At 40.9% G+C, this 24,237-nt stretch overlaps 3 protein-coding genes across 5 annotated transcripts in view; 2 read left to right on the top strand and 1 right to left on the bottom strand.

The window, feature by feature from the left end:
* CFAP210 (cilia and flagella associated protein 210) overlaps positions 1-24,237 on the top strand; it is a 36,969-nt gene that overhangs the window by 1,837 nt on the left and 10,895 nt on the right. For both annotated transcript variants that reach the window (XM_037140655.2, XM_037140656.2), the window contains exons 2-6: positions 13,513-13,739; positions 17,562-17,735; positions 17,838-18,031; positions 19,319-19,475; positions 22,439-22,578. In XM_037140655.2, the coding sequence (XP_036996550.2) occupies positions 13,513-13,739; positions 17,562-17,735; positions 17,838-18,031; positions 19,319-19,475; positions 22,439-22,578 (892 nt within the window). The remainder of the gene's footprint in view (positions 1-13,512; positions 13,740-17,561; positions 17,736-17,837; positions 18,032-19,318; positions 19,476-22,438; positions 22,579-24,237) is intronic.
* LOC128627411 (endogenous retrovirus group S71 member 1 Env polyprotein-like) lies at positions 2,350-7,620 on the bottom strand. 2 transcript variants are annotated; one of them, XM_053665213.1, is made up of 2 exons: positions 7,247-7,620; positions 2,350-6,824 (listed from the first exon to the last, which is right to left on the bottom strand). In XM_053665213.1, exon 2 carries the CDS (start codon positions 3,581-3,583, stop codon positions 2,672-2,674), a length of 912 nt encoding a protein of 303 aa, XP_053521188.1. In that variant the 5' UTR covers positions 3,584-6,824; positions 7,247-7,620; the 3' UTR covers positions 2,350-2,671. The 2 variants fall into 2 exon arrangements, with proteins under 2 accessions (XP_053521188.1, XP_053521189.1); XM_053665214.1 differs by having other exon boundaries at positions 2,350-4,309.
* On the top strand, positions 10,812-11,490 carry LOC128627412 (mitochondrial import inner membrane translocase subunit Tim9). Its single transcript, XM_053665215.1, has one exon. It carries the CDS (start codon positions 10,952-10,954, stop codon positions 11,219-11,221), a length of 270 nt encoding a protein of 89 aa, XP_053521190.1. The 5' UTR covers positions 10,812-10,951; the 3' UTR covers positions 11,222-11,490.

The following is a 24,237-nucleotide window of genomic DNA, read 5'->3' as shown; positions in this document are numbered from 1 at the left end:
GAGATTTCAGACCATCAGTGAGATTCAGAAAAATACAACAGGGAAGCTGATGGCAATTGCGACTACTGTGTGAGGTCCCAAAGTGCGTGCTTTGAAGGGGACTGAGATGTCATTGTCTTGTGTACAATGTTTTTTGTATCTTGTATCTTCTTCAATAAATGTCTCTATTTTTCATAGTACATGGATGGGCACTTTCTGGACAGACCTCGTATATGCAGCACTAAACTAAAAGACTTAGATTTACCTGGTAGGTGTTTTGTAGCATTGGTCTACAAGTTCCCATCTGCACCTCACTGCTCAACGTAATCTCCATTTGGAAGAGAGTGAAGCAGGAGAGGAGTTCAGATTTGTAAACAGCTATTTCTGTAAAACAAATAATTATATAAAGATTTAGTGGGGTGATGTCAGCCAGAGTGGTGGAATAAGGATCTCTAAAAATCCTGTCCTCTATTAAATTTTTAAAAATCAACTTTTTGAAAAAGATTTATTGATTTTAGGGAGAGAGGGGAAGGGGGCCAGAGAAAGAGAGAAGCATTGATTTGTTGTTCCACTTATTTATACATTCATTGGTTGATTCTTGTTATGTGCCCTGACTGGAAATCAAATACCCAACATTGGCATATCAGGCCGATGCTCTAATAACTGGACAGAATCAACTTTTTGAGAACTCAGGAAATTAACCAAAGGCTTGCAACAGTTGGGGTGTTTGTCAAGAAAAATAGCTGAATCTTGATAACAACAGTGAGGATTTTTGCATTTTAATTTGTTCCAGTACCATACTTTTCTCCCAGTTTTATGATAATCTGGGTCCACTGCGATCACAGTGAAATCCAGTGGCTTACCAACATGTGGTGAAGGAAGAACAGGGTTGGATCCCCTTCAAAGCTCATTTCCCAGGCAACTTATTACTTGACCTGTTGGGCCCTAGAAAAGCCTGCTTACAAGGTTTATCTTTATTTGACCTGACTCAGAGCTTACCAGGTATATTTGTTAAAACAGTCTGTCCTTTTTGCTCTGACTAGTGTGGCTTGGTTGGGCATCATCCTACAAACTGAAAGGTCACCAGTTCAATTCCTGGTCAGGGCACATGCCTGAGTTGCAGGTTCAGTCCCCAGTCAGGACATGTATAAAACAACCCACTGATGTTTCTCTTTCACATCAATGTTTTTCTCCCTCTCTCTCTCCCTTCCTTCCCCTCTTTTTAAAAGTAAATAAATAAAATCCCTTAAGAAACAATCAGTGCCAGTTTTTAAACATCACAGCTGGCTGCCTGAGGCAGTTAGAATAGTTGGGTACAAGCAATAAGATGACCAAGAAACTTATAAAGGAATACCTGGGATATGAGATGCCCACAGAGGGATTTGAAGAGATCCTTATATATTCTTGAGAATCCAGAAGGTTGAATGCATGCATAGAGGTATGCACATGCCCAGAAAAATACCTAAGAATGCCTGAAGCTTTCACCTCTGGCTGACTTTAAGTCTCTATTCAGTAAAGAAGTAGGAGCTAACAGAGTTGTCCACTGCATGCCTGAACACTGAAGTCATGCTCTCCCACTCACGGAGAGTTCCTTGGCAATGGCTAAGAGACTTACATAAGAAATTTAAGGAGACCTGGCTAGTGTGGCTGAGTTGGTTAGAGTGTCGTCCTATAACTGAAGGTTTACAGGTTTGATTCCAGGTCAGGGCATGTACCTGGGTTACAGGTTTGATCCCTGGTGTGGCTGCAAACAGTCATAGGTCTGGGTGTGTACAGGAGGCTACCAATCAGAGTTTTTCTCTTATATCCATATTTCTTTCTTTCCCTTCTCTCTAAAAGCAATTTTTTTTTTTAAAAATGGTCTTGGATGGGGATTAAAAAGAAAAATAAATTTAAGGAAACTCTGTCCGGTCATTAGCTGACAACTACGCTAACCAAACTGAGATTCCAAAAGCCACATACAACAAAGAATGTAGACTTTACAGATTTAGTTCAAGAAATCTAAATGAAAAGTTACAGCAACAGCAAACTTTGGGTGTGGGAAGAATCTGACTTCTAGAGTTGCCACATATTATTTTAAATGTATAGTTTTCAATAAAAGTGACAAGGCGTGCGAGAAATAAGTATGGCCCAAACACAGGGAAAAAAATTTAATAGAAAGTATCCCTGGGGAAGCCCAGATGTTAAATTTAAATTTAAACAGTTAAATTTTTATAAATTTACAGCTATTGTAAATATGTTCAACAGACTTAAAAAAAAAAAGTCAAAGGAACTATAGAAAAGTATTGAGTGCTGTGACACTTCTGGCCAAGGTGGAGGTGGCGGTGTTGTATTCAAGTTGCGAGCGAAAGGAATCCCCGAACACTGAGAGCGGTTTGATGGTAAATTTATTGGCCAAGTTTTACCTGCGCAGGGGCGAACTTCCCAAACGAGACCGTAGTCTCGCGGCTACGCAGAGCCGCCAAAGTGGAAGTCGCGCCTGGCTTACAGACTACTGGGTTTTTTATAGGGGCAGGCAAGCAAGCAAGCAAGGGATACAGAAGCAGATGTAGCGGTTAGCTATTGGCTCAATCAAACTAAGGCAAAAGTTCCTGATTGGGCTGCTGTTGGCGGGCAGCTGGTGTTGGCGCCTAAAAATTTCCTAGCCTTATTTGGGCAGGCCTCTACATTCCCTCCTTCTCTTTCTTATTAGTCAAACCCTTGACTCATGCTCCTCTTGAGGGAGGATTGTATAGGGCTGAGACAACACCATAAGTTTTACTGTTTCTATTCTATCTTTAATAAAGGCTATGAGCTTGTTTAGAATTATTGGGCCTATGGTCAGGGCTAATAGGAGGAGGATCAAGGGTCCGGCTAGAGCCGATATCAACGTAGTTAGCCAAGGGGAAGTCTTAGATAGGGAAGAATACCAGGAGGACGACTCATCCTCTTGTTCTCTACTTTTAAGTCGTCTAGTGAGTACTTTTACACTTTCTCTAATTATTCCTGAGTGGTTGGCATAGAAACAACAATCTTCTCCAAGAGCTGCACATATTCCTCCTTGTTGCAGGAATACTAGATCTAACCCTCTTCGATTTTGGAGTACTACTTCTGCTAGGGAGTCTACTTGGCGCTCTAAATATTCTACTTGCTCTTGGAGTAAGGAGACGTCTTTGGAGAAAGTCTGTGACAAGGCCCTGAGACTGTTTTCCCCATGGATCAATGCCCCTGCTCCTACAGCAGCCGACCCTACGACACCGATAGTGGCGACGATGGGAATTAGCAATGGGACTCGCTTGGCTCGAATGGGGGCATGTATCAGAAAATCAGGGTTTCCCCCATATAAGTACACTTGGGGAATGATGTAAGCACTAACACATAGCTCAGGGTTAGTTGGTACTAGACACTTGAAGATACCTTGAGTGCAGACAAACCATAGTCCTTCTGGAGCTAATGTAATAGTCAAATTCCTAGGGTCTCTCGACAAATGCTCTTGGTTAAGGCAATAGTCACTATAGTTTGAGGCTGCAAGGGTATAGTTCGCTAGCAGATAACAGGTGCCTCGTCCATGGAATTCTGCTAATGTAAGGGTACTTTCAAATGTACACTGTTTGAAGTCTTTCATCTGGTCCTGGTCCGGGTTCTCGGGAAGGGGTTTTGTCTCAGGCACCCCCCACCTACTTTATAATTATATAAAGGAAAAGGGACGCAGATCTCATCTTCTTGTAACTGCTTCGAGCTGAAAATGGACGCTGTCCTACGTACTCCGGGGTCAGGGGTGCCCTGAAAGGGGAGGGGAGTGCAGCACAGAGGGAGTCCTTCCTGCAAGGGGAAAGACCTTACAGGGTCCTGGTCAGTTGGCTGTCACCTGGACGTCGCAGGCTTGGTGTCCAAAGGCTGGCATTACTGAACTGTTGGCATTCCGGTCAGGTCATATTCTGGAGGTGACAGATTAGGCAAGAAATTGGAAGCACAATTAAATCATAACCATTAATTGACAAAGGCAGACACTCCAGTAAAGAATGGCTTATTCAGTGGAAGGTGTACGAGGCATGCTACACCTATCTAAAAACTCTTGTGCTCCACTATACTTCACTCAGGCTGAGGGGAATACATTAAGATTTCCCTCCTTTCAGATTTCTGAGCCCTTTCTGTCCAAGCCATCAAGACAGAAAAGGGAAAATCAGTTTCAAGTGAATCCCACAGACCGCCCCAGCCCTTCACCAACCCAACTACATAGTTCAGCCAAACCGTTGAGTCTTAGGGGGGTGATGATGAAGATGGGCTCCTTAAGTGAGGCCTATATTGCAACCAATCACTCACAGGCATAGGCAGGTCATAGGCATACACTCTATGAAAACAGAGAACACACAGGTTAATTCACACAACAATTCCCAAACCAGTCTCTGCGCTGTGAGACTGTCTTTTGGGGAAAACATTCCATTGCAAGATCCTTTGCACCTGTAAATTGTGCATCTAATATCACAAACCTGGTTTCAACTTTCAAATGAAAACAAACTTTCAAGACAATTAGCTGCGCCATTCTGATGTCCAATACTGAGCATTGTGATTTTCCTTGAATTATAATTTTTCTCCCTAAGATCACCCTCACTGTTATTTACAGGGACTACTTTGGGTCCCGCTTTTGATTTTGACTGTTCGTTTGCATAAACACACCAAGAGCAGCCTGGATCATTGATGATCCCTAAGTCTACTTTGCTGGAACTGACACAGGGAACCTTCAGATTGACTTCTCACTCCGCCCCTCAGGGCACAAACGCAGAGCCACACACCTGCCATCTGGCTTTGCCTGTACCAGTTGTTTCGCTCAAGTCCTTGAGCCTCCATTGTGCCTACAGGTTCCTTTTTAGCCATCTTTCAGGAAAGCAACCTTCGTTCCTTCCCTAGAAATACTGGCACGAACCGCACAACCAACTAAAGTACCAGGCTTTTCTTGTGGGCTTTCACTAGCTTCACAGGTCAATCCCAGTTCCTCTGAGCTTTCTGGTAACGACCAGAACACATACATGCCTCCTTCAGGCGTGATGTTCCAGTCAAAGTCCTGGTTAACAAAACCACTATTAAAGACTGGTCTTATTGGTTTTATGCAAAGAAACCTTGTCATCACTTACTCCTTTAGAATGCCAATTCTGGAGAGATCAGGTAGGGAGAAAAATATAAAGCATAATGGAAAATCTTTTTTCCCTTCTGATATCCACTAAGATTGCATCTCCATGCTTTATACCTTCCATTACTAACTTTACATAATTCCTTTCCAAAACTTTTGCAAACTTCTACAACCTTTTACACACTCTCTTCTATCTTCACAGCTTCTCACAGCCCTTCAGCAACATTCAAAAAACTTCTTCATTTCCATATCTTATACCTTCTTTTGTTCACTTTTTTTACAAAGTATGAAGTTTCAACCTTTCCTGGAATCTTCAATTTCCTTTTCAGAGTAGATACAGAGCAAAATCTGAAACACAGTGTTCTGAAACAATACAGGTAGAGATATTCTCTCGCACCAATGCTTCCACTGGTGCCTCACAGAGACATGCTCCTTCAGGCCCGGTCTCTTGGCAGAGACATGCTGCTTTGCCTCAGGCTGAAGCACTCATCAGCCACAATTGACCCTTCCTGGGTCCCGGGTGGCAAAGGCATTCTCCCCAACCGGCTACAGGTGACCTTCCCTAGGTCTTCAGGTACACAGGGTTTCTGATCAGAAGCAAAACCAATGGCAGAGACTTGCTCTCTTCCAATCCGGTCTCATGGCAGAGACATGCCCTTTGCCTCAGGCTGAAGCACTCGTCAGCCCCAAATGACCCTTCCTGGGTCCCAGGTGGCAAAAGCATTCTCCCCAACCGGTTACAGTGACCTTCCTTAGGTCTTCAATACAGGTTTCTAATCAGAAACAGAACCGCACATGGGAAATTTGCTTTTTCCCATGAAACCAGAAAACAAGTAGTTGAAGTTTCCTTTACTCTAGGTTTAAAACTTTTATATCCTCTGTACATATTTCTGCTCATTTAGATTTAACTATCACTTTCTTCTGAAGTGAACAAAGTTTGTAAAATTTGCTGGCAATCATCCCATGTCGGCTGGTGGGTTCTAAATATGGTCTCTAACAGGGAAATTAATCCCTGGGGCTTTTCAGAAAACGGGGGATTTTGCAGTTTCCAATTGTATAGATCACTGGTTGAGAAAGGGACATATATTAGCCGCGGTGGTGCATGTAATGGGGCGTCTGGAGCCGGCGGCACCTCCCTGAGAGGCAAAATGGCGGCGCCACCTGGTTTTGGCGCGACCGTTTCCAGCAAAATGGCGGCGCCATCCTGTCTTGGCGCCAAACTTTCACCCCCATACTGAGTACCGCCGCGGGTATGGGGAGGGCTCTGGACTCTCTCCCTTTCCCCGCTCGCGGAGTCGGGCAGGGGTTGGCGATATGGGGGAGGAGCGGAAGGGGCCAACAGCGGGTCCTCAGGTACTTCAGGCAAGACAGGGTATAGCTTCTTCCCTTCCCCGTCTGCCTGGTCCCGTTGAGGCCGGCACCCTTTGTCTGCCTGCAGACGGGGAGCCTGCCTCGGCGCCGTTGCCACGCAGATGGCCCTTCTCCTCCTCTGCCCATTGGACTGACACCGGCGTATGTAACCGGGGCGGTCAGTAGCTATGTCTACCCACACATCTATATATACCATCTGATCTGGATGGGGGGTCCCATATACTATCCGCCTGACCGCGAAAAGGAGGGGCAGATCAAAAGTCCCCTCCGTCGGCCATCCTACGTCAAAAGACGGCCATTCAATCTCACTGAAAGTTCGCAGGACTTCTGGGTCTGGCGGTGGACCCCCATAGCCCCGAGCGCGATTCTGAAAGTCAGAGAAATTGTTTAGTAAGCAGTCAAGGGCAGTGTTTGAAGTGGAGCTTCCTTGTCCCATCGCGGACGCCTTCTTCTCGCTTCTCACAGCGCCTGCGATTAGAAGGATGAGGGCTACCAATATCCCACACAGAAACACACACCTCGCTCCTCTCCACTCAGTCCACTCACGCACAAACAGGCCGTGGCGCACTACAGTCTCTTCACTCATTCACACTTCGCTAGCGCGTTCAGTCGCGGCGCGGAACGAATACCAAAAACCAAATGCGACCTAGTCGCGGGAGCAAGAGCTCCGGTTCTCGAGAGCGTCCTCTCCTTGAGAACCCCGCGGGTGGACTACCGGCGACGTCTCGCCTACCACCTCGCGGCTCAAATGAGTCTAGACTCCCAAACCAAATTCCGCGGCAAACTTACCCGGGCTTCGTAGTCTCAGTCTCCGGAGACACTCCTTAGATCTCGCTGGGGCCTCCAAATGTTGTATTCAAGTTGCGAGCGAAAGGAATCCCCGAACACTGAGAGCGGTTTGATGGTAAATTTATTGGCCAAGTTTTACCTGCGCAGGGGCGAACTTCCCAAACGAGACCGTAGTCTCGCGGCTACGCAGAGCCGCCAAAGTGGAAGTCGCGCCTGGCTTACAGACTACTGGGTTTTTATAGGGGCAGGCAAGCAAGCAAGCAAGGGATACAGAAGCAGATGTAGCGGTTAGCTATTGGCTCAATCAAACTAGGGCAAAAGTTCCTGATTGGGCTGCTGTTGGCGGGCAGCTGGTGTTGGCGCCTAAAAATTTCCTAGCCTTATTTGGGCAGGCCTCTACAGCGGTAGATACACTGTGCCTCCTTGTGCAACCAACAGGAGGACAACAACAAATTTAAAAACAAAAAACAACCAGAACTGCAAGAAAATCAAACTGTATGGAAATCTGACAACCAAGGAGTTAAAGAAGAAACATTCATACAGACCTGTACCAGGGATGGAGATGCCAGGCAGATAGGACTCAAGGCAAGGTGGTGGTTGGCAGACTGGGTGGTCCCACATTCATATGCAGATAAACTGGGAGGGACAACTGGGGAGCAAGACACCATGTAACCCAGGGTTCCAGTGCAGGGAACTAAAGCCTTAAATCTTCTGACTCAAAAAGCCTGTGGGAGTTGAGGTGACAATGGGAGAGACTCCCAGCCTCACAGGAGAGCTGGCTGGAGAGACCCACGGGGTCCTAGAACGTACACAAACCCACCAACCCAAGAAGCAGCACCAGAAAGGCCCAATTTTCTTGCGGGTAGAGGGGGAAGTGACTGAAAGCCCGCCCAGAGCCTAATAAGCAGCACTGTTCCCTCTTGGACCCCTCCCCCTTATACAGCATCACAAGTAAGCAACGTGGTTGCCACGGTCTGGTCTATACCTAAGGCTCTGCCTCTTAGAACATAACAGGTATGCTGAGACAAAGAAATATGGCCCAAATGAAAGAACAGATCAAAGCTCCAGAAAAAATACAACTAAGTGATGAAGAGATAGCCAACCTATCAGATGCACAGTTCGAAACACTGGTTATCAGGATTGGTTGAGTTTGGTTGCAAAATAGAAGAAAAAATAAAAGCTATGAAAAGTGAAATAAAGGAAAATGTACAGGGAACCAACAGTGATGGGAAAGAAACCAGGACCCAAATCAACGATTTGGACCAGAAAGAAGAAAGAAACATTCAACCAGAACAAAATGAAGAAATAAGAATTCAAAACAATGGGGAGAGGCTTAGGAAATTTCAGGACAACTTTAAACATCTGAACCTAGGGGTGCCAGAAGGAGAAGAGAAAGAGCAAGAAATGGAAAAATTATTTGAAAAAATAATGAAGGAGAACTTCCCCAATCTAGCAAAGGAAATAGACTTCCAGGAAGTCCAGGAAGCTCAGAGTCCCAAACAAGTTGGACCTAAGGAAGCACACACCAAGGCGCATCATAATTACATTAGCCAAGATTAAAGCTAAGGAGAGAATCTTAAAAGCAGCAAGAGAAAAGGAGAGAATTACCTTCAAAGGAGTTCCCATAAGACTGAGACTGAGCTGATTTCTCAGAAGAAACCTTTCAGGCAAGAAGGGGCTGGAAAGAAGTATTCCAAGTCACAAAAGTCAAGGACCTACATACAAGATTACTCTATCTAGCAAAGCTATCATTTAGAATGGAAGGGCAGATAAAGTGCTTCCCAGATAAGGTCAAATTAAAGGAGTTCATCATCACCAAGCCCTTATTAAGGGACTTATCTAATAAAAAGATCAAAATAGGACAGTAAAATGACAAGAAACTCACAGCTATTAACAAAAAAGCCTGAAAAAACAAAAACAAAAACAAACTAAGCAAACAACAAGAACAGGAATAGAATCACAGAAATGGAGATTACTTGGAGGGTTATCAGTGAAGAATTGGGTGGAAGAGAGGAGGAAAAGGTACAGAGAATAAGTAGCATAAATGGTAGGTAGAAAATATATGGGGGAATAGTTAAGAATAGTATAGGAAATATAAAAGCCAAAGAACTTCTATGTATGGCCCAGGGACCTGAACTAAAGGGGGGGAAATGTGAGTGGGAGGGTGTGTGCAGGGTGGAGGGGAATAAAGGGGGGGGGGGGAATGGGACAACTGTAATAGTATAATCAATAAAATATATTTTAAAAAACATTTGTGAGTGAATATTCATTTTAAGTTCCCTGTTAAAATAAAATGTTTGATGTAAAAAAGAAAGTATTAAGAATGGAGAGTCACCAAATAGATTATATCAATAAAGAGGCAGAAATAATAGAAAAGGAATAAAATAAATATTTTGGAGTTGAAAAGCCCAATAATTGAAATGAAAAAAAAATGCACTAGAGGGGTACAATATCAAATTTGAGCTTGCAGAAGAGTCATTGAACTTTAAGGTGTCAGTTGAGATTAATCACTTGAGGAAGAGAAAAATAAAAGAATAAATATAAATGAGCAGATCTTCAGAGTAACGTAAGACACCAGCAAGTGTACCAACATAAGTATAATCTGAGACCTAGGAGAGGAGGAGATTTGATTAATATCCAAAAACATCTGAAATTTGATGAAAAACACTAATCTACACCAGTAATTTTTTCAACTGGTGTGCTGCAAGGACCATATATCTGAACTGATCACTGTGGCTGGGGACAAGGTGCTGCACTAGCCCAAGTGTAAGTGTTCCCAGGAAGAGAGTTAGGGCATCAGTACAGACATGGACTTTGGGAGAACGAGGCAGATAGAAAAACCCTAGCTCAGCGATTTTCACCTGGTGTGCTGCAGGAATTGTTAAAGCATGCAATATGTGTCTCTTTATTCAGGGGCACTGACCTCTTTTCCATTAGGTTTTTTCCCTTAGGTTGTAAAATTGAATGGCAACAGCCAACACAACAGTAGCTATCTGGTGTGAATGAATGAAAACTGTACATTTTTTGTCAGATTGGCAAACAGTATTTTTTTTGGCATGCTACAGAATTTTAGTAATTCGTTTATATGTGCCACAAGGTGAAAGGTTGAAAATCACAGATCAACATATTCAGGAAGCTCAGTGATCAAAGAAATTAAAATCAATACATCATGATTAATCATCAAAATCTAAAGACAGAGAAAAATCTTGAAAGCAGCACAAGATAAACAATTCATCACATACAAATGAGCCTCACTGACATTAACAGTTGATTTCTCAAAAGAAAGTACAGAGGCTGGAAGGCAGCATGTTGACCTACTCATCTTTCAGAATTGGGGGAATTGATATTTCCAGGAAGATGAAAACAGCAGATTCATTGCTAGCAGACCTACTGTACAAGAAATAGTAAAACAAGTCCTTCAGATTAAAATTATAGGACACTAGGCAGTAACTCATATACACGTAAAAAAATAAAGAGCACCAATAAATTATGAAATTAGATAAATAGAAAAGACAGTATACAGGGTAGGGCAAAAGTAGGTTTTCAGGAGAGAGACTCATCGAAGACCCACAGAGCTCCAGACCTAACGGATAAGAAATCAGGCCTCACTGGAGTCATTCAAGCAAAAGTTGGACAACTACTTTTCCAGAACAGAAAGAAAACTCATGCGTCAGAAAAGGTGACTAATAAACGTACCAACAGAATATGGCTACACAAATGCCAGAAACTGATCAGATAAAACAGTTTAAAGAATTTCTTGGAACCTACAATAAACTTACAGAAACCTGCTTTTTGGACTGTGTTAAAGACTTCACAACAAGAGAAGTAAAACCTGAAGAGACCACCTGTTCAGAACATTGCTTACAGAAATATTTAAAAATGACTCAAAGAATATCCATGAGATTTCAGGAATATCATATTCAGCAGAACGAAGCCCTGGCAGCCAAAGCAGGACTCCTTAGTCAGCCACGGTAGAGTCCTGCTGGATAGACTCTCCATCGAAGCCTGCCAACAGCTGCTGCTCTGGAAACGAGGATTCATCTGATAGAATCCCCTGAAAGCAGCAGCCACCATGTTAACCATCTGTCATGACTGTTTGGCAAATGGAAACCACTGGAGAAAATAAAATTGCTATTTGCCAGGGATAATCAAATTAGAAGGTTCAAAGAAAATAGAAAGATGCAACCTTTGTTGAGGCCTTATTTTTTGGGAGCTTAGTCACTTGATTAGAAAAATAAACCAATGTTTCTTAAAAAAAAAAAAAAAAGTAGGTTTTCAGTTGTTCATGTGGAAAATAATACAATAATTAAGAACATAAGAATAAACTCTGTGTTTTGTGTGCTCACAACTCTAAACCTACTTTTGCCCCATCCTGTATTTTCAAGTATTTACATCTATTACGTCGTTTAATTCTAATACCAACCATATAAAGTAAGTACTTCTAATATCTCCATTTTGCAGTTAAGGAGTTAGACTCAGGGGGTTAAATAATGTTGTCTAGATTTACATAGTTCATATGTACAGTACTCAGAAAAAGTCCAGGTTGTCTGTCTCCATAGTACACAATCTTTGTTGTGTCTGTGGCCACTCGTCATTATTCAAATGAATATCCTGTTTGGGTGAATTTCCCCCTTACAAGTACCTACCTGCTTTAGTCGAAGGCAAAATTTATTTGTTTTGCCTCCCTGTGGCTAGGAAACAGATATGCAACAAGTCAATTGTACATGTACTAAATTTACATTATAAAGAGGCAATATGAGGAAGCAAATAATATGTCGAATCCATTTTATGGAGACAGTGGCAGCAAAAGTGTACCAATTTTGGCCCTGGCTGGTGTGGCTCAGTGGATTGAGTGCCAGCCTGTGAACCAAAGTGTCACAGGTTTGATTCTCAGTCTAGGTCACATGCCTGGTTTGTGGGCCAGGTTCCCAGTAGGGGGTGTGCCAGGGGCAACCACACATTGATGTTTCTTTCCCTCTCAAAAATAAATAAATAAAATATTTAAAAAGAAAACTAGCTAAAGTGACTTTGTTTACAATTAGGATCCTCAGTTGATGAAAAGGGTATTTCTCAGAGAGGAGCTATTATCAGCTTCACAGTGTTATTTCAGATGCATTTGAATTCATGTAACAGGATGCCTAACTCAATCACACTTAAAAATAAGGATAATTATTTGCTCATACAGGGTGAGGCAAAAGTAGGTTTACAGTCCTTTGAATGGAAAATAATACAATAATTAATAAATAATAGTACAAGAAGGGACTCCAGGCTTCAGGTCTGCTTGATCTGATTGATCTCAGCATAATGCGATCTTCATTGCCCGGGTGCTTTCTTTGTTTACTCTTCATGGTCCACAGTCACAACTTCCTATAAGGCTGCTTCCTCCTATGGTCAGAGGATGGCTGCCCGTCTGGCCTTCCTGCTTCCTTGTTCATTTCTAGCTTGAGAGTCACTCTCTGATGCCTTTACCAGAAGAACAAGGAAGAGCTTTTTTTTTTTTTTTTAACTTGAGGGGAAGGGAAGGAGAGAGAGGGCAAGGAAGAGCTTTTTAAAAAGTCTCAAATAAACCTATTTTTTTGCCTAGTACAGAAATAATTGTTGGCAAGGGAGATGTTAAGTATTGAACTAATGAGGCCCACCCTCAGAGCTGCAGTCAGTTCTCCAAATCACATTGCTGGCTCTCGGTTAGGAAGGGGTTGAATAGAATCAATGACAATGTCTACAACCCCCAAAGATGAATATCCCCCAAGTTCTCCATCTATAAACTTCTACTTGGTTACATTTGAGAAGTACTTTTATACCAACCTGTTGGGGTAGGTAAAATTGACCTCAGCTTTAAAGATGTTGAATGACTTGCCCAAGTTTACACAGTAAGGAAATGACCAAGCAAGGACTCAAATCTATGTCTTCTGATTTCGAGGTATATGATATTATTGGGAACATATTGTATGCCAGTCACTACAGTAGGTTAGGTTAGGGCAAAAGTAGATTTACAGTTGTTAGTATGGAAAATAATACAATAATTAATAAATAACGTAAGAATAAACTCTGTGTTTCATGGTTTCATGTACTCACAATGGTAAACCTACTTTTGCCCCACCCTGTATTATACACTTTCCATTAATCCTAGCTATTCTTAAGATAACAAGAATAAAATTATTATTTGAAACAATTCCTAGATATCATGACAGTGTAGAAATGTATGAGAAAAATTATCACACACTCATCTTGACAGTCTTTAATATTTATTTTTTAAACTTTATTAGGAATAAAGAACTCTGAAGAAGATCAAGTTCTCTATCCCCCTCTCCTGCCTGGCAATGTAGATCTCCGGCAGGTCACCATAATTCCACACAATGAGTGGAAAAGGATTCGAGACAGCCTTGACGGTTTGACAAGAAAAGCAGCATGCCTTCGTGCAGAAAGAAAGGCAAAGAAAGAAATGCACCTCCAATCCCAAGAAGTGGTAAAACACTGGACTAATACGTATGCGGTAAGTATGAACCACCCAGGAGTACACAGCACTGAAGGCTTACTCTTTTTTCTTAGCACTCATAAATATTTTTTACATGTAAAGTATAAAAATGCATTGAAACACATTTTCAACAGCTTTATTTAGGTATAAGTGATGTATAATAAAATGGACATAGCTAAAGTGTACAATTTGATATGTTTTGACATATATACACCTGAAACCATCATTGTAATTAAGATAATGAACGGACACATCACCCCAGGAAAGTTTACTCACAGCCCATTTTACTCCCTCCCTGCCCCTCCTCTCCTGGCTCTTGGCAGTCACTGATCTGCTTTTTATTAATAGTTACACTCAACATGAGATTGATTCGTTCATTGTTGCAGCTGAGTGGTATTCTATTGGATACCACAATTAGTTTATCTGTTCAGTTGTTGGTAGTTTGACATCAACCAAATGCTAATATTTGAGCTGTTTCCAGGTTTTGGCTACTACAAATAAAGTTGCTTATGAACATTCATGTGTAAGTCTATGCCTGGACATATTCTTTCATTTCTCTTGGGTAAATATATTGGTGTAGAATAGTTGAATCATACGTTAGATGTATGTTTAACTTTTAAGAAACTTCCAGACTGTTTCAGAAAGTAGTTTTTATATTCCCACTGGGAGGGTACGAGCATTCTATTGCCTCCACATTCTCACTAATTTATTATGGTCAGACATCCTAATAGAATTTTTAATTCTAGACATTCCAATAGGTATGAAGTAGTATTTTGTTGTAGATTTAATTTGAATGTTTGTTTCTATGTATTAGATAGAGCTGCTATGACTTCCTGTCTTGGTAGTGTGGCCCAATGTAGTAGGTGTCCTGTAGGGTCTAGTGGCACAGCCTCCTCTGTAACCCAAGCTGGACACTTTCATGTGGGCTGAGTACACCCTTCACTTGTAGTTGAGCCTTGATTACTATTGGCAGGTTAAAGGGAAGGATTTAGCAGGGCAAGTCAGCAGCAAGGACTGGCTGTCACCACTGATACCCCAACCTTCACCCTCTGTGGAGGATCAGCTGTGCAGGGGCAGGGTGGTGGTGCTCTGACCTGGTCTGTAGCTGCCCACTGGGTGCACAGGCTCTGGAGTTTCCCAGGTAGTGCAGGTCAAGGTCAGCCCTACCTGTGTTTTGCCTGGGGCCACCCTGCATGAGCTATAAAGCAATCTGAGATGGCTGCTACTTGTGCTGGGCTTGGTGATTCCCAGGGGAAGCCAAGCTCTGAATGCAGACTCATTACTGCTAGTGCTGGTCCTGGGGCCCCTTAGCAAGAGGTATGGGGCCTGGGGGCTCACTGAGGCTTAGCTCTTGCTTGTTTGTTTGCAAGGATTTAGGAAGTTGTGAAGCATGAGCTAAGACCTTTCATATGGAAAAGTAGCCTAGGTGAATCAGTAAGTTGGGTGGACGGAGTCTCTGGGGATCTCCAGGGTGGGTCAAACAGTGTTAGCCAGGTTGATGGAGTCTCAGATTTCTGCAAAGAGACATAGAATGCTTGTGATACCTTGCTTTAAAAACAATGTTCATAATTTATTTTTTTTATCTAGAAGAGGGAATAATTATATCATGACTGATACCACACATGTAACATATAACATTCTGAAAAAGGCAAAACTGTAGGGAAAGAAAACATCATTGGTGGTAGAGGCTGCAGGTGGGGGAAGTGATTCACCACAAATAGAGGCTGAGGGAATATTTTGGGAGGAGGGAACTGTTTTATAAGTGACTGAATGTATTTTAAAAACTATGTAGCAGAAGGGTGTATGTAAATTATATCCTAAAAAACCCTCTGGTCCGTTAAAGAATAGGGAGTGGAATATACCCTCTACTCTTTTATGCAGAAATAGCACACTATACAGAATATTCTACATTTCCTGGGTATTAAAGAAAAGGAGAAGAAATGTAGTAAATGTAGTAGAAATGTAGTAATAAAAAACTGAAATATAGGCACAGAAATTGACAGAGTACTGGATCAGAAGAGAGAGCCTGGCAAAAATCCCATGTTCTGTATGGGAACTGAACCCAGGACAGTGTCATTGCAATTTAGAAGGGAAAGGATGGGAATTCAGTAACTCATACTGAGATAATTGGCCTATGAAAAAGATAAAATTACAACCCTTAAGGCACAGAATACACAAAAATGAATTTCAGCTGGATTAAAGACCTACATGTGAGAAGCAAACCAGTAAAACTCTTAAAATCAGTTATAGATATTATCAGGATTTCAAGGTAAGGTTTTCTGAAGACATAGCAAGCATGACCTGTAAAGCAGAAGAAAGACTGCCTGACTGAGACGTGGGGTAGACCATGCGGAGGTGCAGAAGAGCCATGTACAATGTAAGACTATTGGTTTTCCTAAAGGAGCAAAAGTAATAATATATATTTGTTAGGTAGATATGTAAAGAAACTTGGGAAGTAAACACAAGAAACTAATAATGTTACCGAACAAGAGGTCCGAGGGAGGGGCAATACAATATTCGGCCCACCTAGGGATGCCCAAAACTGCTATACAACAGGGGCCCCTCCCAAAAACAAAATACTAAAATCTACTGGGCCCTTCTGTCCGCTGCCAATTGGAAAGACATCTCTTAATGCCAGAGATTTGTTAAAAGGAGATAAAATGTTTATTTAATGCTATTCAGGCCTAATGCCACCACTAAAATATCAAAGTCCTTTAGGGTGTACACCTACACCCACACAGCGCTCCCTTCTCCCACTGTCCCAACTCTGGGTACCGTAAATCAGGAAAAGAGCACACGTCTGTGTTGCAGGCTGCTGGCACCGTCAGCTGTGTCACTGTGCAGGATCTCGAGTTAGTACTGTGGTACCCTCTCATGGTCCACTGGCAAGAGTCCTTTGTACCCAGTTCAGTAAAGTTGCTTTTTCAGGCCCTGCGGCCAAAGGGGGCACCCCAAAGCCGCGTGGGCCTCTTCTACCAAAGCTGCAGGAGTCCGCACTCCACCAAAAGCATGTGGCTTTCTTCTTCACCTGGCTGCAGGGATCTCCATTCTGGCAAAGCTGCGTGGTTTTTCCCTTTCACCTGGGAAAGAGGGGGGTCCGCACCCTGCCAAAACCACGTGGCTCCCTCTTTCACCTCACCAAGAGGGAGGTCCTCACTCTGCTGAAACCGCGTGGCTCTCTCCTCACCTGGGCAGTTAACCCCTCATGTCCCAGAGCCAGTCTTTTCCAAGCTCTCACACAGGCCTTTCACTCAGGAGTGCAGCCCCTCGTTACCATCCTGAGTCCAAGCCACTACCTTCTCCCTGGCTCCAAACTTGGCCACAGCTATTTAACATATCTATGAAACCAGTTAAAGGTTATAGATATGTTAAATAATCATTCCAGAGGTTAGCTCCAAAACCGTTGCCATGCAAAACGGCTCTCAATGGCCTGGCTCCATTCGTTTCTTCCCCCTGGGGGGAGGGGGGAGGACATCTTATATGTCTCTCCATTATTCCTATACACTTTGAATTCTGGACACCATTCCAAATCCTCCTTTGGGGGGCCCCCCCTGGCTGCACCCTGTATCAATAATAGTTGTTATCTTAGAGATTGCAGATAGAAATTAGTATTGGAGAGTTTTACTGTATACATTTATAATATTTTAGGGTTTTCCATGTGCTACCTACCTTAAAATTCAACGAAAAAAATTAACTTATGAGTGTAATATCATATTTGATTTATTAATGGTAAATGCAAATACAATAAATGAAAGCTTAAATCGTCATATTATAATGTTCAATTTTGTAAAATTTAATTGAAAAATGAAAACAGGAGACTGCTTTTGTATTTTTTTAAAGGGTATGAGAAAACAGAAACTTGAAGCCAAAAAGAAGCGTGATGAAGAAATAGAGGCAGAGAGACAAATTCTTGATGTGGAAGAAGAAATATACAAACAAGGAGAAAGAAAAAAGGCCATCGAATATGCAAAGCAATATCAATTTTACCAGACTGACAGAGTGAAAAAATTTCATGTACTACTTGGTTTTTCTTGTGTTTATATCTATCTATATATTTGACCTATTTATACATAATTAGACTTCATTTTCTTAAAATGTTGCAATTTCTTTTTGTAGTCAGGGCTGCTGCTTAGCAGAGTTATGAAGGAACGTGATGCACAGATTGAATCCCAAAAGAGTAGAATAAAATCAGATAACAAATGGGACGAACAATCGAAACTCAGCATTGAAAAAGCTTTTAAAGAAGAACAAGAAAAAGCAGAAAAACGATACAGAGATAGATTGGCTCTTGCCAATGATCATTTAAAACAGTATGTATATATAATTTACCTTTTTTGTACCTTCCTTTTTATCTTGTAATGGATATAGCTCTTTTTAAAAAAATTATAAAAGCAATACATGCTAGCCCAGACCACCGTGGCTCAGGTGGTTGGCCACCTTTTTATTTTTACAAAATAAAAAGTAAATTACAAATCACCAGAAACTCTGTGATCCAGAGTGGGTACTGAGTGTACATTTAGGTGTATATTTGTCTACTCTTAAAAATTATTTTTGGAAATAAATGCATATATGCTTATTTAAATTCAAGTAATACAGAAAACGTGGAGTAAAATTTAATTTAAAAATTTTTTAAAGATTTTACTTATTTTTGGAGAATGGGGAAGGGAGGGAGAGAGGGAAAGAAACATCAATGTGTGGTTGCCCCTCACAGGCTCCCTACTGGGGTCCTGGCCCACAACCCAGGCATATGCTCTGACTGGGAATTGAACCGTCAACCTGTTGGTTCACAGGCCACGACAGCGCAATCCACTGAGCCACATCAGCCCTGGCTGGAGTACAGTTTGAAAGCTCTTCTTCATTTCCTCCCTATTCAATGTCTGTCTCTTTCAGTTTCGTTTTCCTCTTCCCAAATAGCCATTATAAAAAGTCTTGTAACTATCCTCTCAGAATGTTTTATTGAAATTACTAGTACTTATATAAGAACATATTTAAGTGTGTATATATATATATATTTTTTGTATATATTTTTTTAACATGGATGTTATACAATATATTTTTCTGTATCTTCATTCTCTCATTCAACATTATACTTTGAATATCTTTTGATGTCAGAATATATGGACTGGTCACATCTTTTAAGATCATATTGTATACTAAGCATGTACTATTCTTCATTTAACTATACTATTATTGAGGGAAATTTGGATTTTTTTCTTCTCCCGTTTCACACAATGCTGCAGAGAACATTGCTGCAGGACTTTTCTGAAAAATAATGCCACCATTCCACCACACAGTCCTTCAGTGGACTCTTTCTAAAGGAAAGGAATATTTGAAGTCACAGTGTAGGACTTAATGTTGGTAAGAATGAAACAAACTTCAAATAAAAATACCAGTACTAGGCTACCCAGTTTGGATTTGACTTAATCACTGCTTCCTATATACCCATCTTGTCCTCCTGCCCCCAAATCCACAAGTTCTTCCTTATAGCTTTAAATCATCCCCGGTTAGAATCTAATTCATTTCTTTAAAATATAAACTTTTCTTTTTTTGCTTTGCTCTCAATTAAAATTATGAGTTTGTTTGTTTTTTCTCTTTAGAATAGAGGAACATAAAGAGGAAGAAGAAAGAAGGAGGAGAAGTGAAGAGAAGGATGCTGAGGAAATAAAGCGACAGAATTTATTATATGAACTAGAAATAAGAGAAAAACAAGAAAAGAAAAAAGAAGAGATGAAGGAACGAAGGAAACTGTTTTTTGTAAGTTGGAAATACAGCATCTCTTCAAAATATACCAAGGCCAGTGCTTACGTTTTAATGTATTTTTATAAATAGTGGTGAAATAGAGAACAAGGTGCTGTTGAATTGGGTTTTTAAGTATACTGTGGGGGCTGTATTTGCTACGGTTTTATGTGGATATGCTGTCATGCATGAGCAAGAAAGAGAATGAGACTTTTTTCAAATCATTTTCCTATCCTTAACATGAGAGGTGTCATATGTACAATATTAAGTTATAAAGATATAGTATACCTTGATTTCTCAATTCTAGACATTTTTTTAAATTAATTTTATTTAGTTATTTTTCAAGTACAGTTTTTTGTCTATTTTTCCCATCCCAGCGTCCCCCTAGATATTTTTGATGTCTTTGTCCTGGTAGTTGAGGATTTAACTCAATTGAGATAGCTTCTCTCTCTTTTTAAAAAGATCTTATTTTAAAGAGAGGGGAAGGTAGGGAGAAAGAGGAAGAGGAACACTGATGTGAGAGAGAATGGTCAATCAGTTGCCTCTCCTATGCACCAAGATCATGGCCAAACCTCAACCCAAACCAGGAATTGAACCAGTGATCCTTTGGTTTGCAGGATAATATCCAACTGATTGAGCCACACTGGTCAGGGCTGAGATAGCTTCTCTTTTTCTGCCTTGCTATTGTTGGAACATAGATGGCTTCTGTCCTCAAGGTTGCCTTATGGCCCTGAATAGCAGCTGCTGGAACTCCTGCCTCATGTTCACATTCAATGCAGCAAGAAGGAAGAAAAGATGAAAGAAAAAAAATGCCCTGTCTATTCTCCCTTTAAGGAACTTTTCTGGAAGTACCTCTTAACAATTCCCATTACATCTCACTGATCATAATTTAGTCACTCCTAGCTGAAAGGAAAGCTTGGAAACAGAGTCTTTTTGCTGAGCAGATTGCCACCCTGAGCAAAAGCAGGGTCTTGCTACTAGTGGAGAATACAAGAAAGAATCTTGGGTAGGCAATGAATTATTCCTGCCATTTTTTTTGCTTGTTTAACGTTGAGAGTTTCCTCAACTTTGTGTTTAAACCTTCTGTTAAATTTTTTAAAAAGACTTTATTTATTTTTAGAGAGAGGGGAAGGGAGAGAGAAAGAGAGGGAGAGACATATTGACATGTGAGAGAAACATCAATCAGTTGCCTCTCACATTCACCCCAGTGCACCCCTACCACGGACCCACAGCCAGGCAGGCGCCCTGGCGGGGAATCAACCAGTGACCATTCACTTTAAGGGGACAGCCCTCAACCAGCTGAGCCATGTCAGTCAGGGCACCTTCTGTTGAATTTTTGCTTTTACCTATCAAACTTTTAATTTCTAAGAGTTTTACTTGTAATCTGATTGTTCTTTCTGCACAAAATGTTATTCCAGGTTCACAGATGCAATATTTTCATATCTCCAAGTCACTTTGGAATGGGACAGACCTTGATTTGAATGCTAACTCTGCCACTTACTACCTTTATGACCTTAAGCTGAGGCTTTCAATTTTTAAAAATAAGAATTACACCCTGGCTGGTTTAGCTCAGTGGATTGAGCGCAGGCCTGTGAACCAAACAACCACAGTTCGATTCCCAGTGAGGGCACATGCCTGGATTGCAGGCCAGTTCCCAACAGGGGATGCACCAGAGGCAACCATACATTGATATCTCTCTCGCTCTCTCCTTCCCTTCCCCTCTAAAGAGAAATAAATAAAATCTTTTTAAAATTTTTTTAAAAATGAGAATTAACTTTATATTAATTAACTCTATACTTTTATTATAAAAATATATATGAACATTGCAATAAACTTAGAAAAAAACAAAATAAATCTTACAAGAAATCATTCAAAACAATTTAATATTTTCATTAGCTTTTCATGTTGACTAATGCATCTCCTTAACCATATTACAGGTTTATAAAAGTAACGACTCATAAAATCGAAGAGTAGTTAAGAGTGCTAGGTATGTAGTAGACCCTGAGTTATAAGTATATTGGAGATTTAATGGTAATCCTAATAACTTTTACCTTGAATTGGCATCTATGTATAGTAACAGAATACACTAATATATGTATATATCCAGGCTATTGTGTTCAATGGCATCTATTTTTATGTTGAATAACTCAGGTCGGGTCATGGAATATATGTTGATATAAACAGATTTTTATATTTTATTTTTAAAAATACCTATTTAAAATTTTTTGTTAGACTATACATCTGTGTATTTTCTTAGAATATACATCTGTGTATGTGTGAAAATCAAGTCTGGGCTAGGAACTGGTCTCCTAGAGAGCCAGTCCACGGGGCAGGGTCAGCAGCGGGCAAGTAGTTAGTGGATGCGGTAGGTGTCTGTTAAATATTTTTAATGTGTGTTCCATGTGACTATATTAATATTTAAACATTAAATTAAAATTGTATGTGTGTAATATATTTTTCTGATTACAGAATTATTTTAATTATATATTTTAAAGAAATTAGATATTTGAAAATACAGAAAAGCAGTAAGAAGATGTAAAAGTCACCTACAGTCTCATACCCGAGAGATAACCAATGTTAACATTTGATACATTTCCTCCAGTTTACATATACATTAAAACTTGTCTTTGTATATATTTGCTAAAATATGCTATGTAGTGTTTATATTCTGTTTTTCCCACACGCACTGGGGAGATATTATTTGTATTTGTCCTGTGTCGCTGAGGGTATAATTTATTTAACCATTTCTCTATTATTGAATATTTAGAGGTTGTTTCCAACTTGTCACCATTGTAAATAACTTTGAGATGAAGTACACGGTACATAAAAGTTCACAAATAGTTCTAATGATCTCTTTAGGATAAACTTCCAAGAAAGAAATAACTGGGTCAGAAGCTGTGACCATTTTTCAGGTTCTTGTTAGATATTTGTATATTGAAAGATATTTTTATTGATAGATAATACGCAATTTTCCCCCCAAGGAATATATGAATGATAAAAATATCATCAAGGCTGTAGAACAGCAGCAGCAAGAGGAAGAAGATGAAAAGATTAGAAAATTTATCAAAGCAAAAAAGCGTCTGACACAAATGAGGAAAGAAAAAGAAGCTGAAACACACAGGTAAGCTTTTAAAATAACTTATGTCATTAATAAAGTACTACTGAAATTATTTCATTATAAATCAGAAGTTGTGATATGAGAGGAGTCGGTAGAATACAAGTCTCGTTATTTTACGCATGACTAGGGTATTTAGTAACATGACGATTTCAGTTGGGGCATGTGAGTTGGGGTTCCCTTGGAATACCAAGGGCATCTGCCTGGTAGATAGACAGATGATAGACAGCTGGAAATGCTGGAGACGTCTGCTCTAGAAGAGGGCTATGGGCTGGAGATGGCTTTGTGCATCATTGATATTAGTGGTTGTTGGAACTGTAGACACAGGTGAGCCACCTAGGGTGAATAGGTAAGAAAGGAAGGTGGCATACTCCCTAGGGACATCCATACCTAAAGGTCAACTAGAGAAAGAAGGTACGTGAAGACCACAGAATCATTTCTAGAGGTTGGAGGAAAATCAGAGAAACAGCAAGGGAGGAGAGTTTCACTAAGAAAAGAGCAGTCATCACTGTTAAATCAATAAAGGGATTAAATGAGACTTTTCAAATTGTTTATCAGATTTAGCAGTCAGTGTACTTAGCGGTTGGGGATGAGGTAAGTGGAGGGTGAGAAGTCAGTTGCAGTACCTTGTGCTTCTGTCTGGAGATTGTGCTTTTCCCTTGTGCCAAATCCTCTGACGTCAGGCCCCCTTTGCTATGGCCCCCGAGGCTCTACACCCATCCTAGTTCCCAGCTGCCTCCAGCCTCACCTCTCAGACCCCATCTTGCCGTTCTCTCCTTCCTTCCCTCTTCCTCACTCACACTGGACTTCTGTACCCTCTCTGGGGAATGCTCACCTCCCTTAACTCTTTCAGATCACTACTCAATGTCTTCTCATTGAGGCTTTCCCTGACTACCTTATTTAAAATTATAACCCCACCTCCCATATGGCTTATCCCTTTAACTAGTCCCTTTTTCCTCACTGCATGATAAAGCCCTATTTTAATTATTTATGCTGTTTCTTGTCCCCCTACCCCAGTTATAAGGAAATCTCCATGAGTGCAGAGACTTTGAATGTTTTTGTTTATGGTTATGTCTCCAGAGCCTGCAACAGAGCCTGACACGTAGCAAGCAATCAAAAAAAGTGTTTAAAAGAGTGTTTTTGAAAGCCTAGATGAAATGTCACCTTTTAAAAAAATATTTTGGGGGGAGGGGGGAGGGGGGGCAGGGGGGGGCTGGGATGGGAGAATAGACACTGTCTTGAAACTTTTTTAATTTTTATTGATTATGCCGTTACAGTTGTCCCATTTCCCCCCTTCATTCTCCTCCACCCTAAACACCTCCTCCCACCCACCTTCCCCCACTTTAGTTCATGTCCATGTGTCATAAGTTCTTTAGCTTCTACATTTCCCTCACTACTCTTGCCCTCCCCTATTTTCTCCCCACTGTCTATGCTACTTATTCTCTGTACCTTCTCCCCCCTCTCTCCTCCTCCTACTCCCCTGTTGCTAAACTTCCATGTGATCTCCATTTCTGTGGCTCCACTCCTAATCTAGCTGTCCTCTTAGCTTGCTTTTGTTTTAGGTGTGGTTGTTAATAACTGTGAGTTTGCTGTCCTTTCACTGTTCATCTTTTTTATCTTCTTTTTCTTAGATCAGTCCCTTTAACATATCATATGGTAAGGGCT

Source organism: Artibeus jamaicensis, unplaced genomic scaffold, assembly GCF_021234435.1.
Source record: "Artibeus jamaicensis isolate MK-2021 breed Jamaican fruit bat unplaced genomic scaffold, CSHL_Jam_final contig_391, whole genome shotgun sequence".
Classification (NCBI taxonomy): Eukaryota; Metazoa; Chordata; class Mammalia; order Chiroptera; family Phyllostomidae; genus Artibeus; species Artibeus jamaicensis.
Note: the sequence above shows the minus strand (reverse complement) of the source record. Positions and strands in the feature narration are given on the sequence as shown.

Bases quoted from the DNA above. Each gene is read 5' to 3' on its own strand.
- LOC128627412 (XM_053665215.1), top strand. From the start codon at position 10,952: ATGGCTACACAAATGCCAGAAACTGATCAGATAAAACAGTTTAAAGAA.
- LOC128627411 (XM_053665213.1), bottom strand. From the start codon at position 3,583: ATGAAAGACTTCAAACAGTGTACATTTGAAAGTACCCTTACATTAGCA.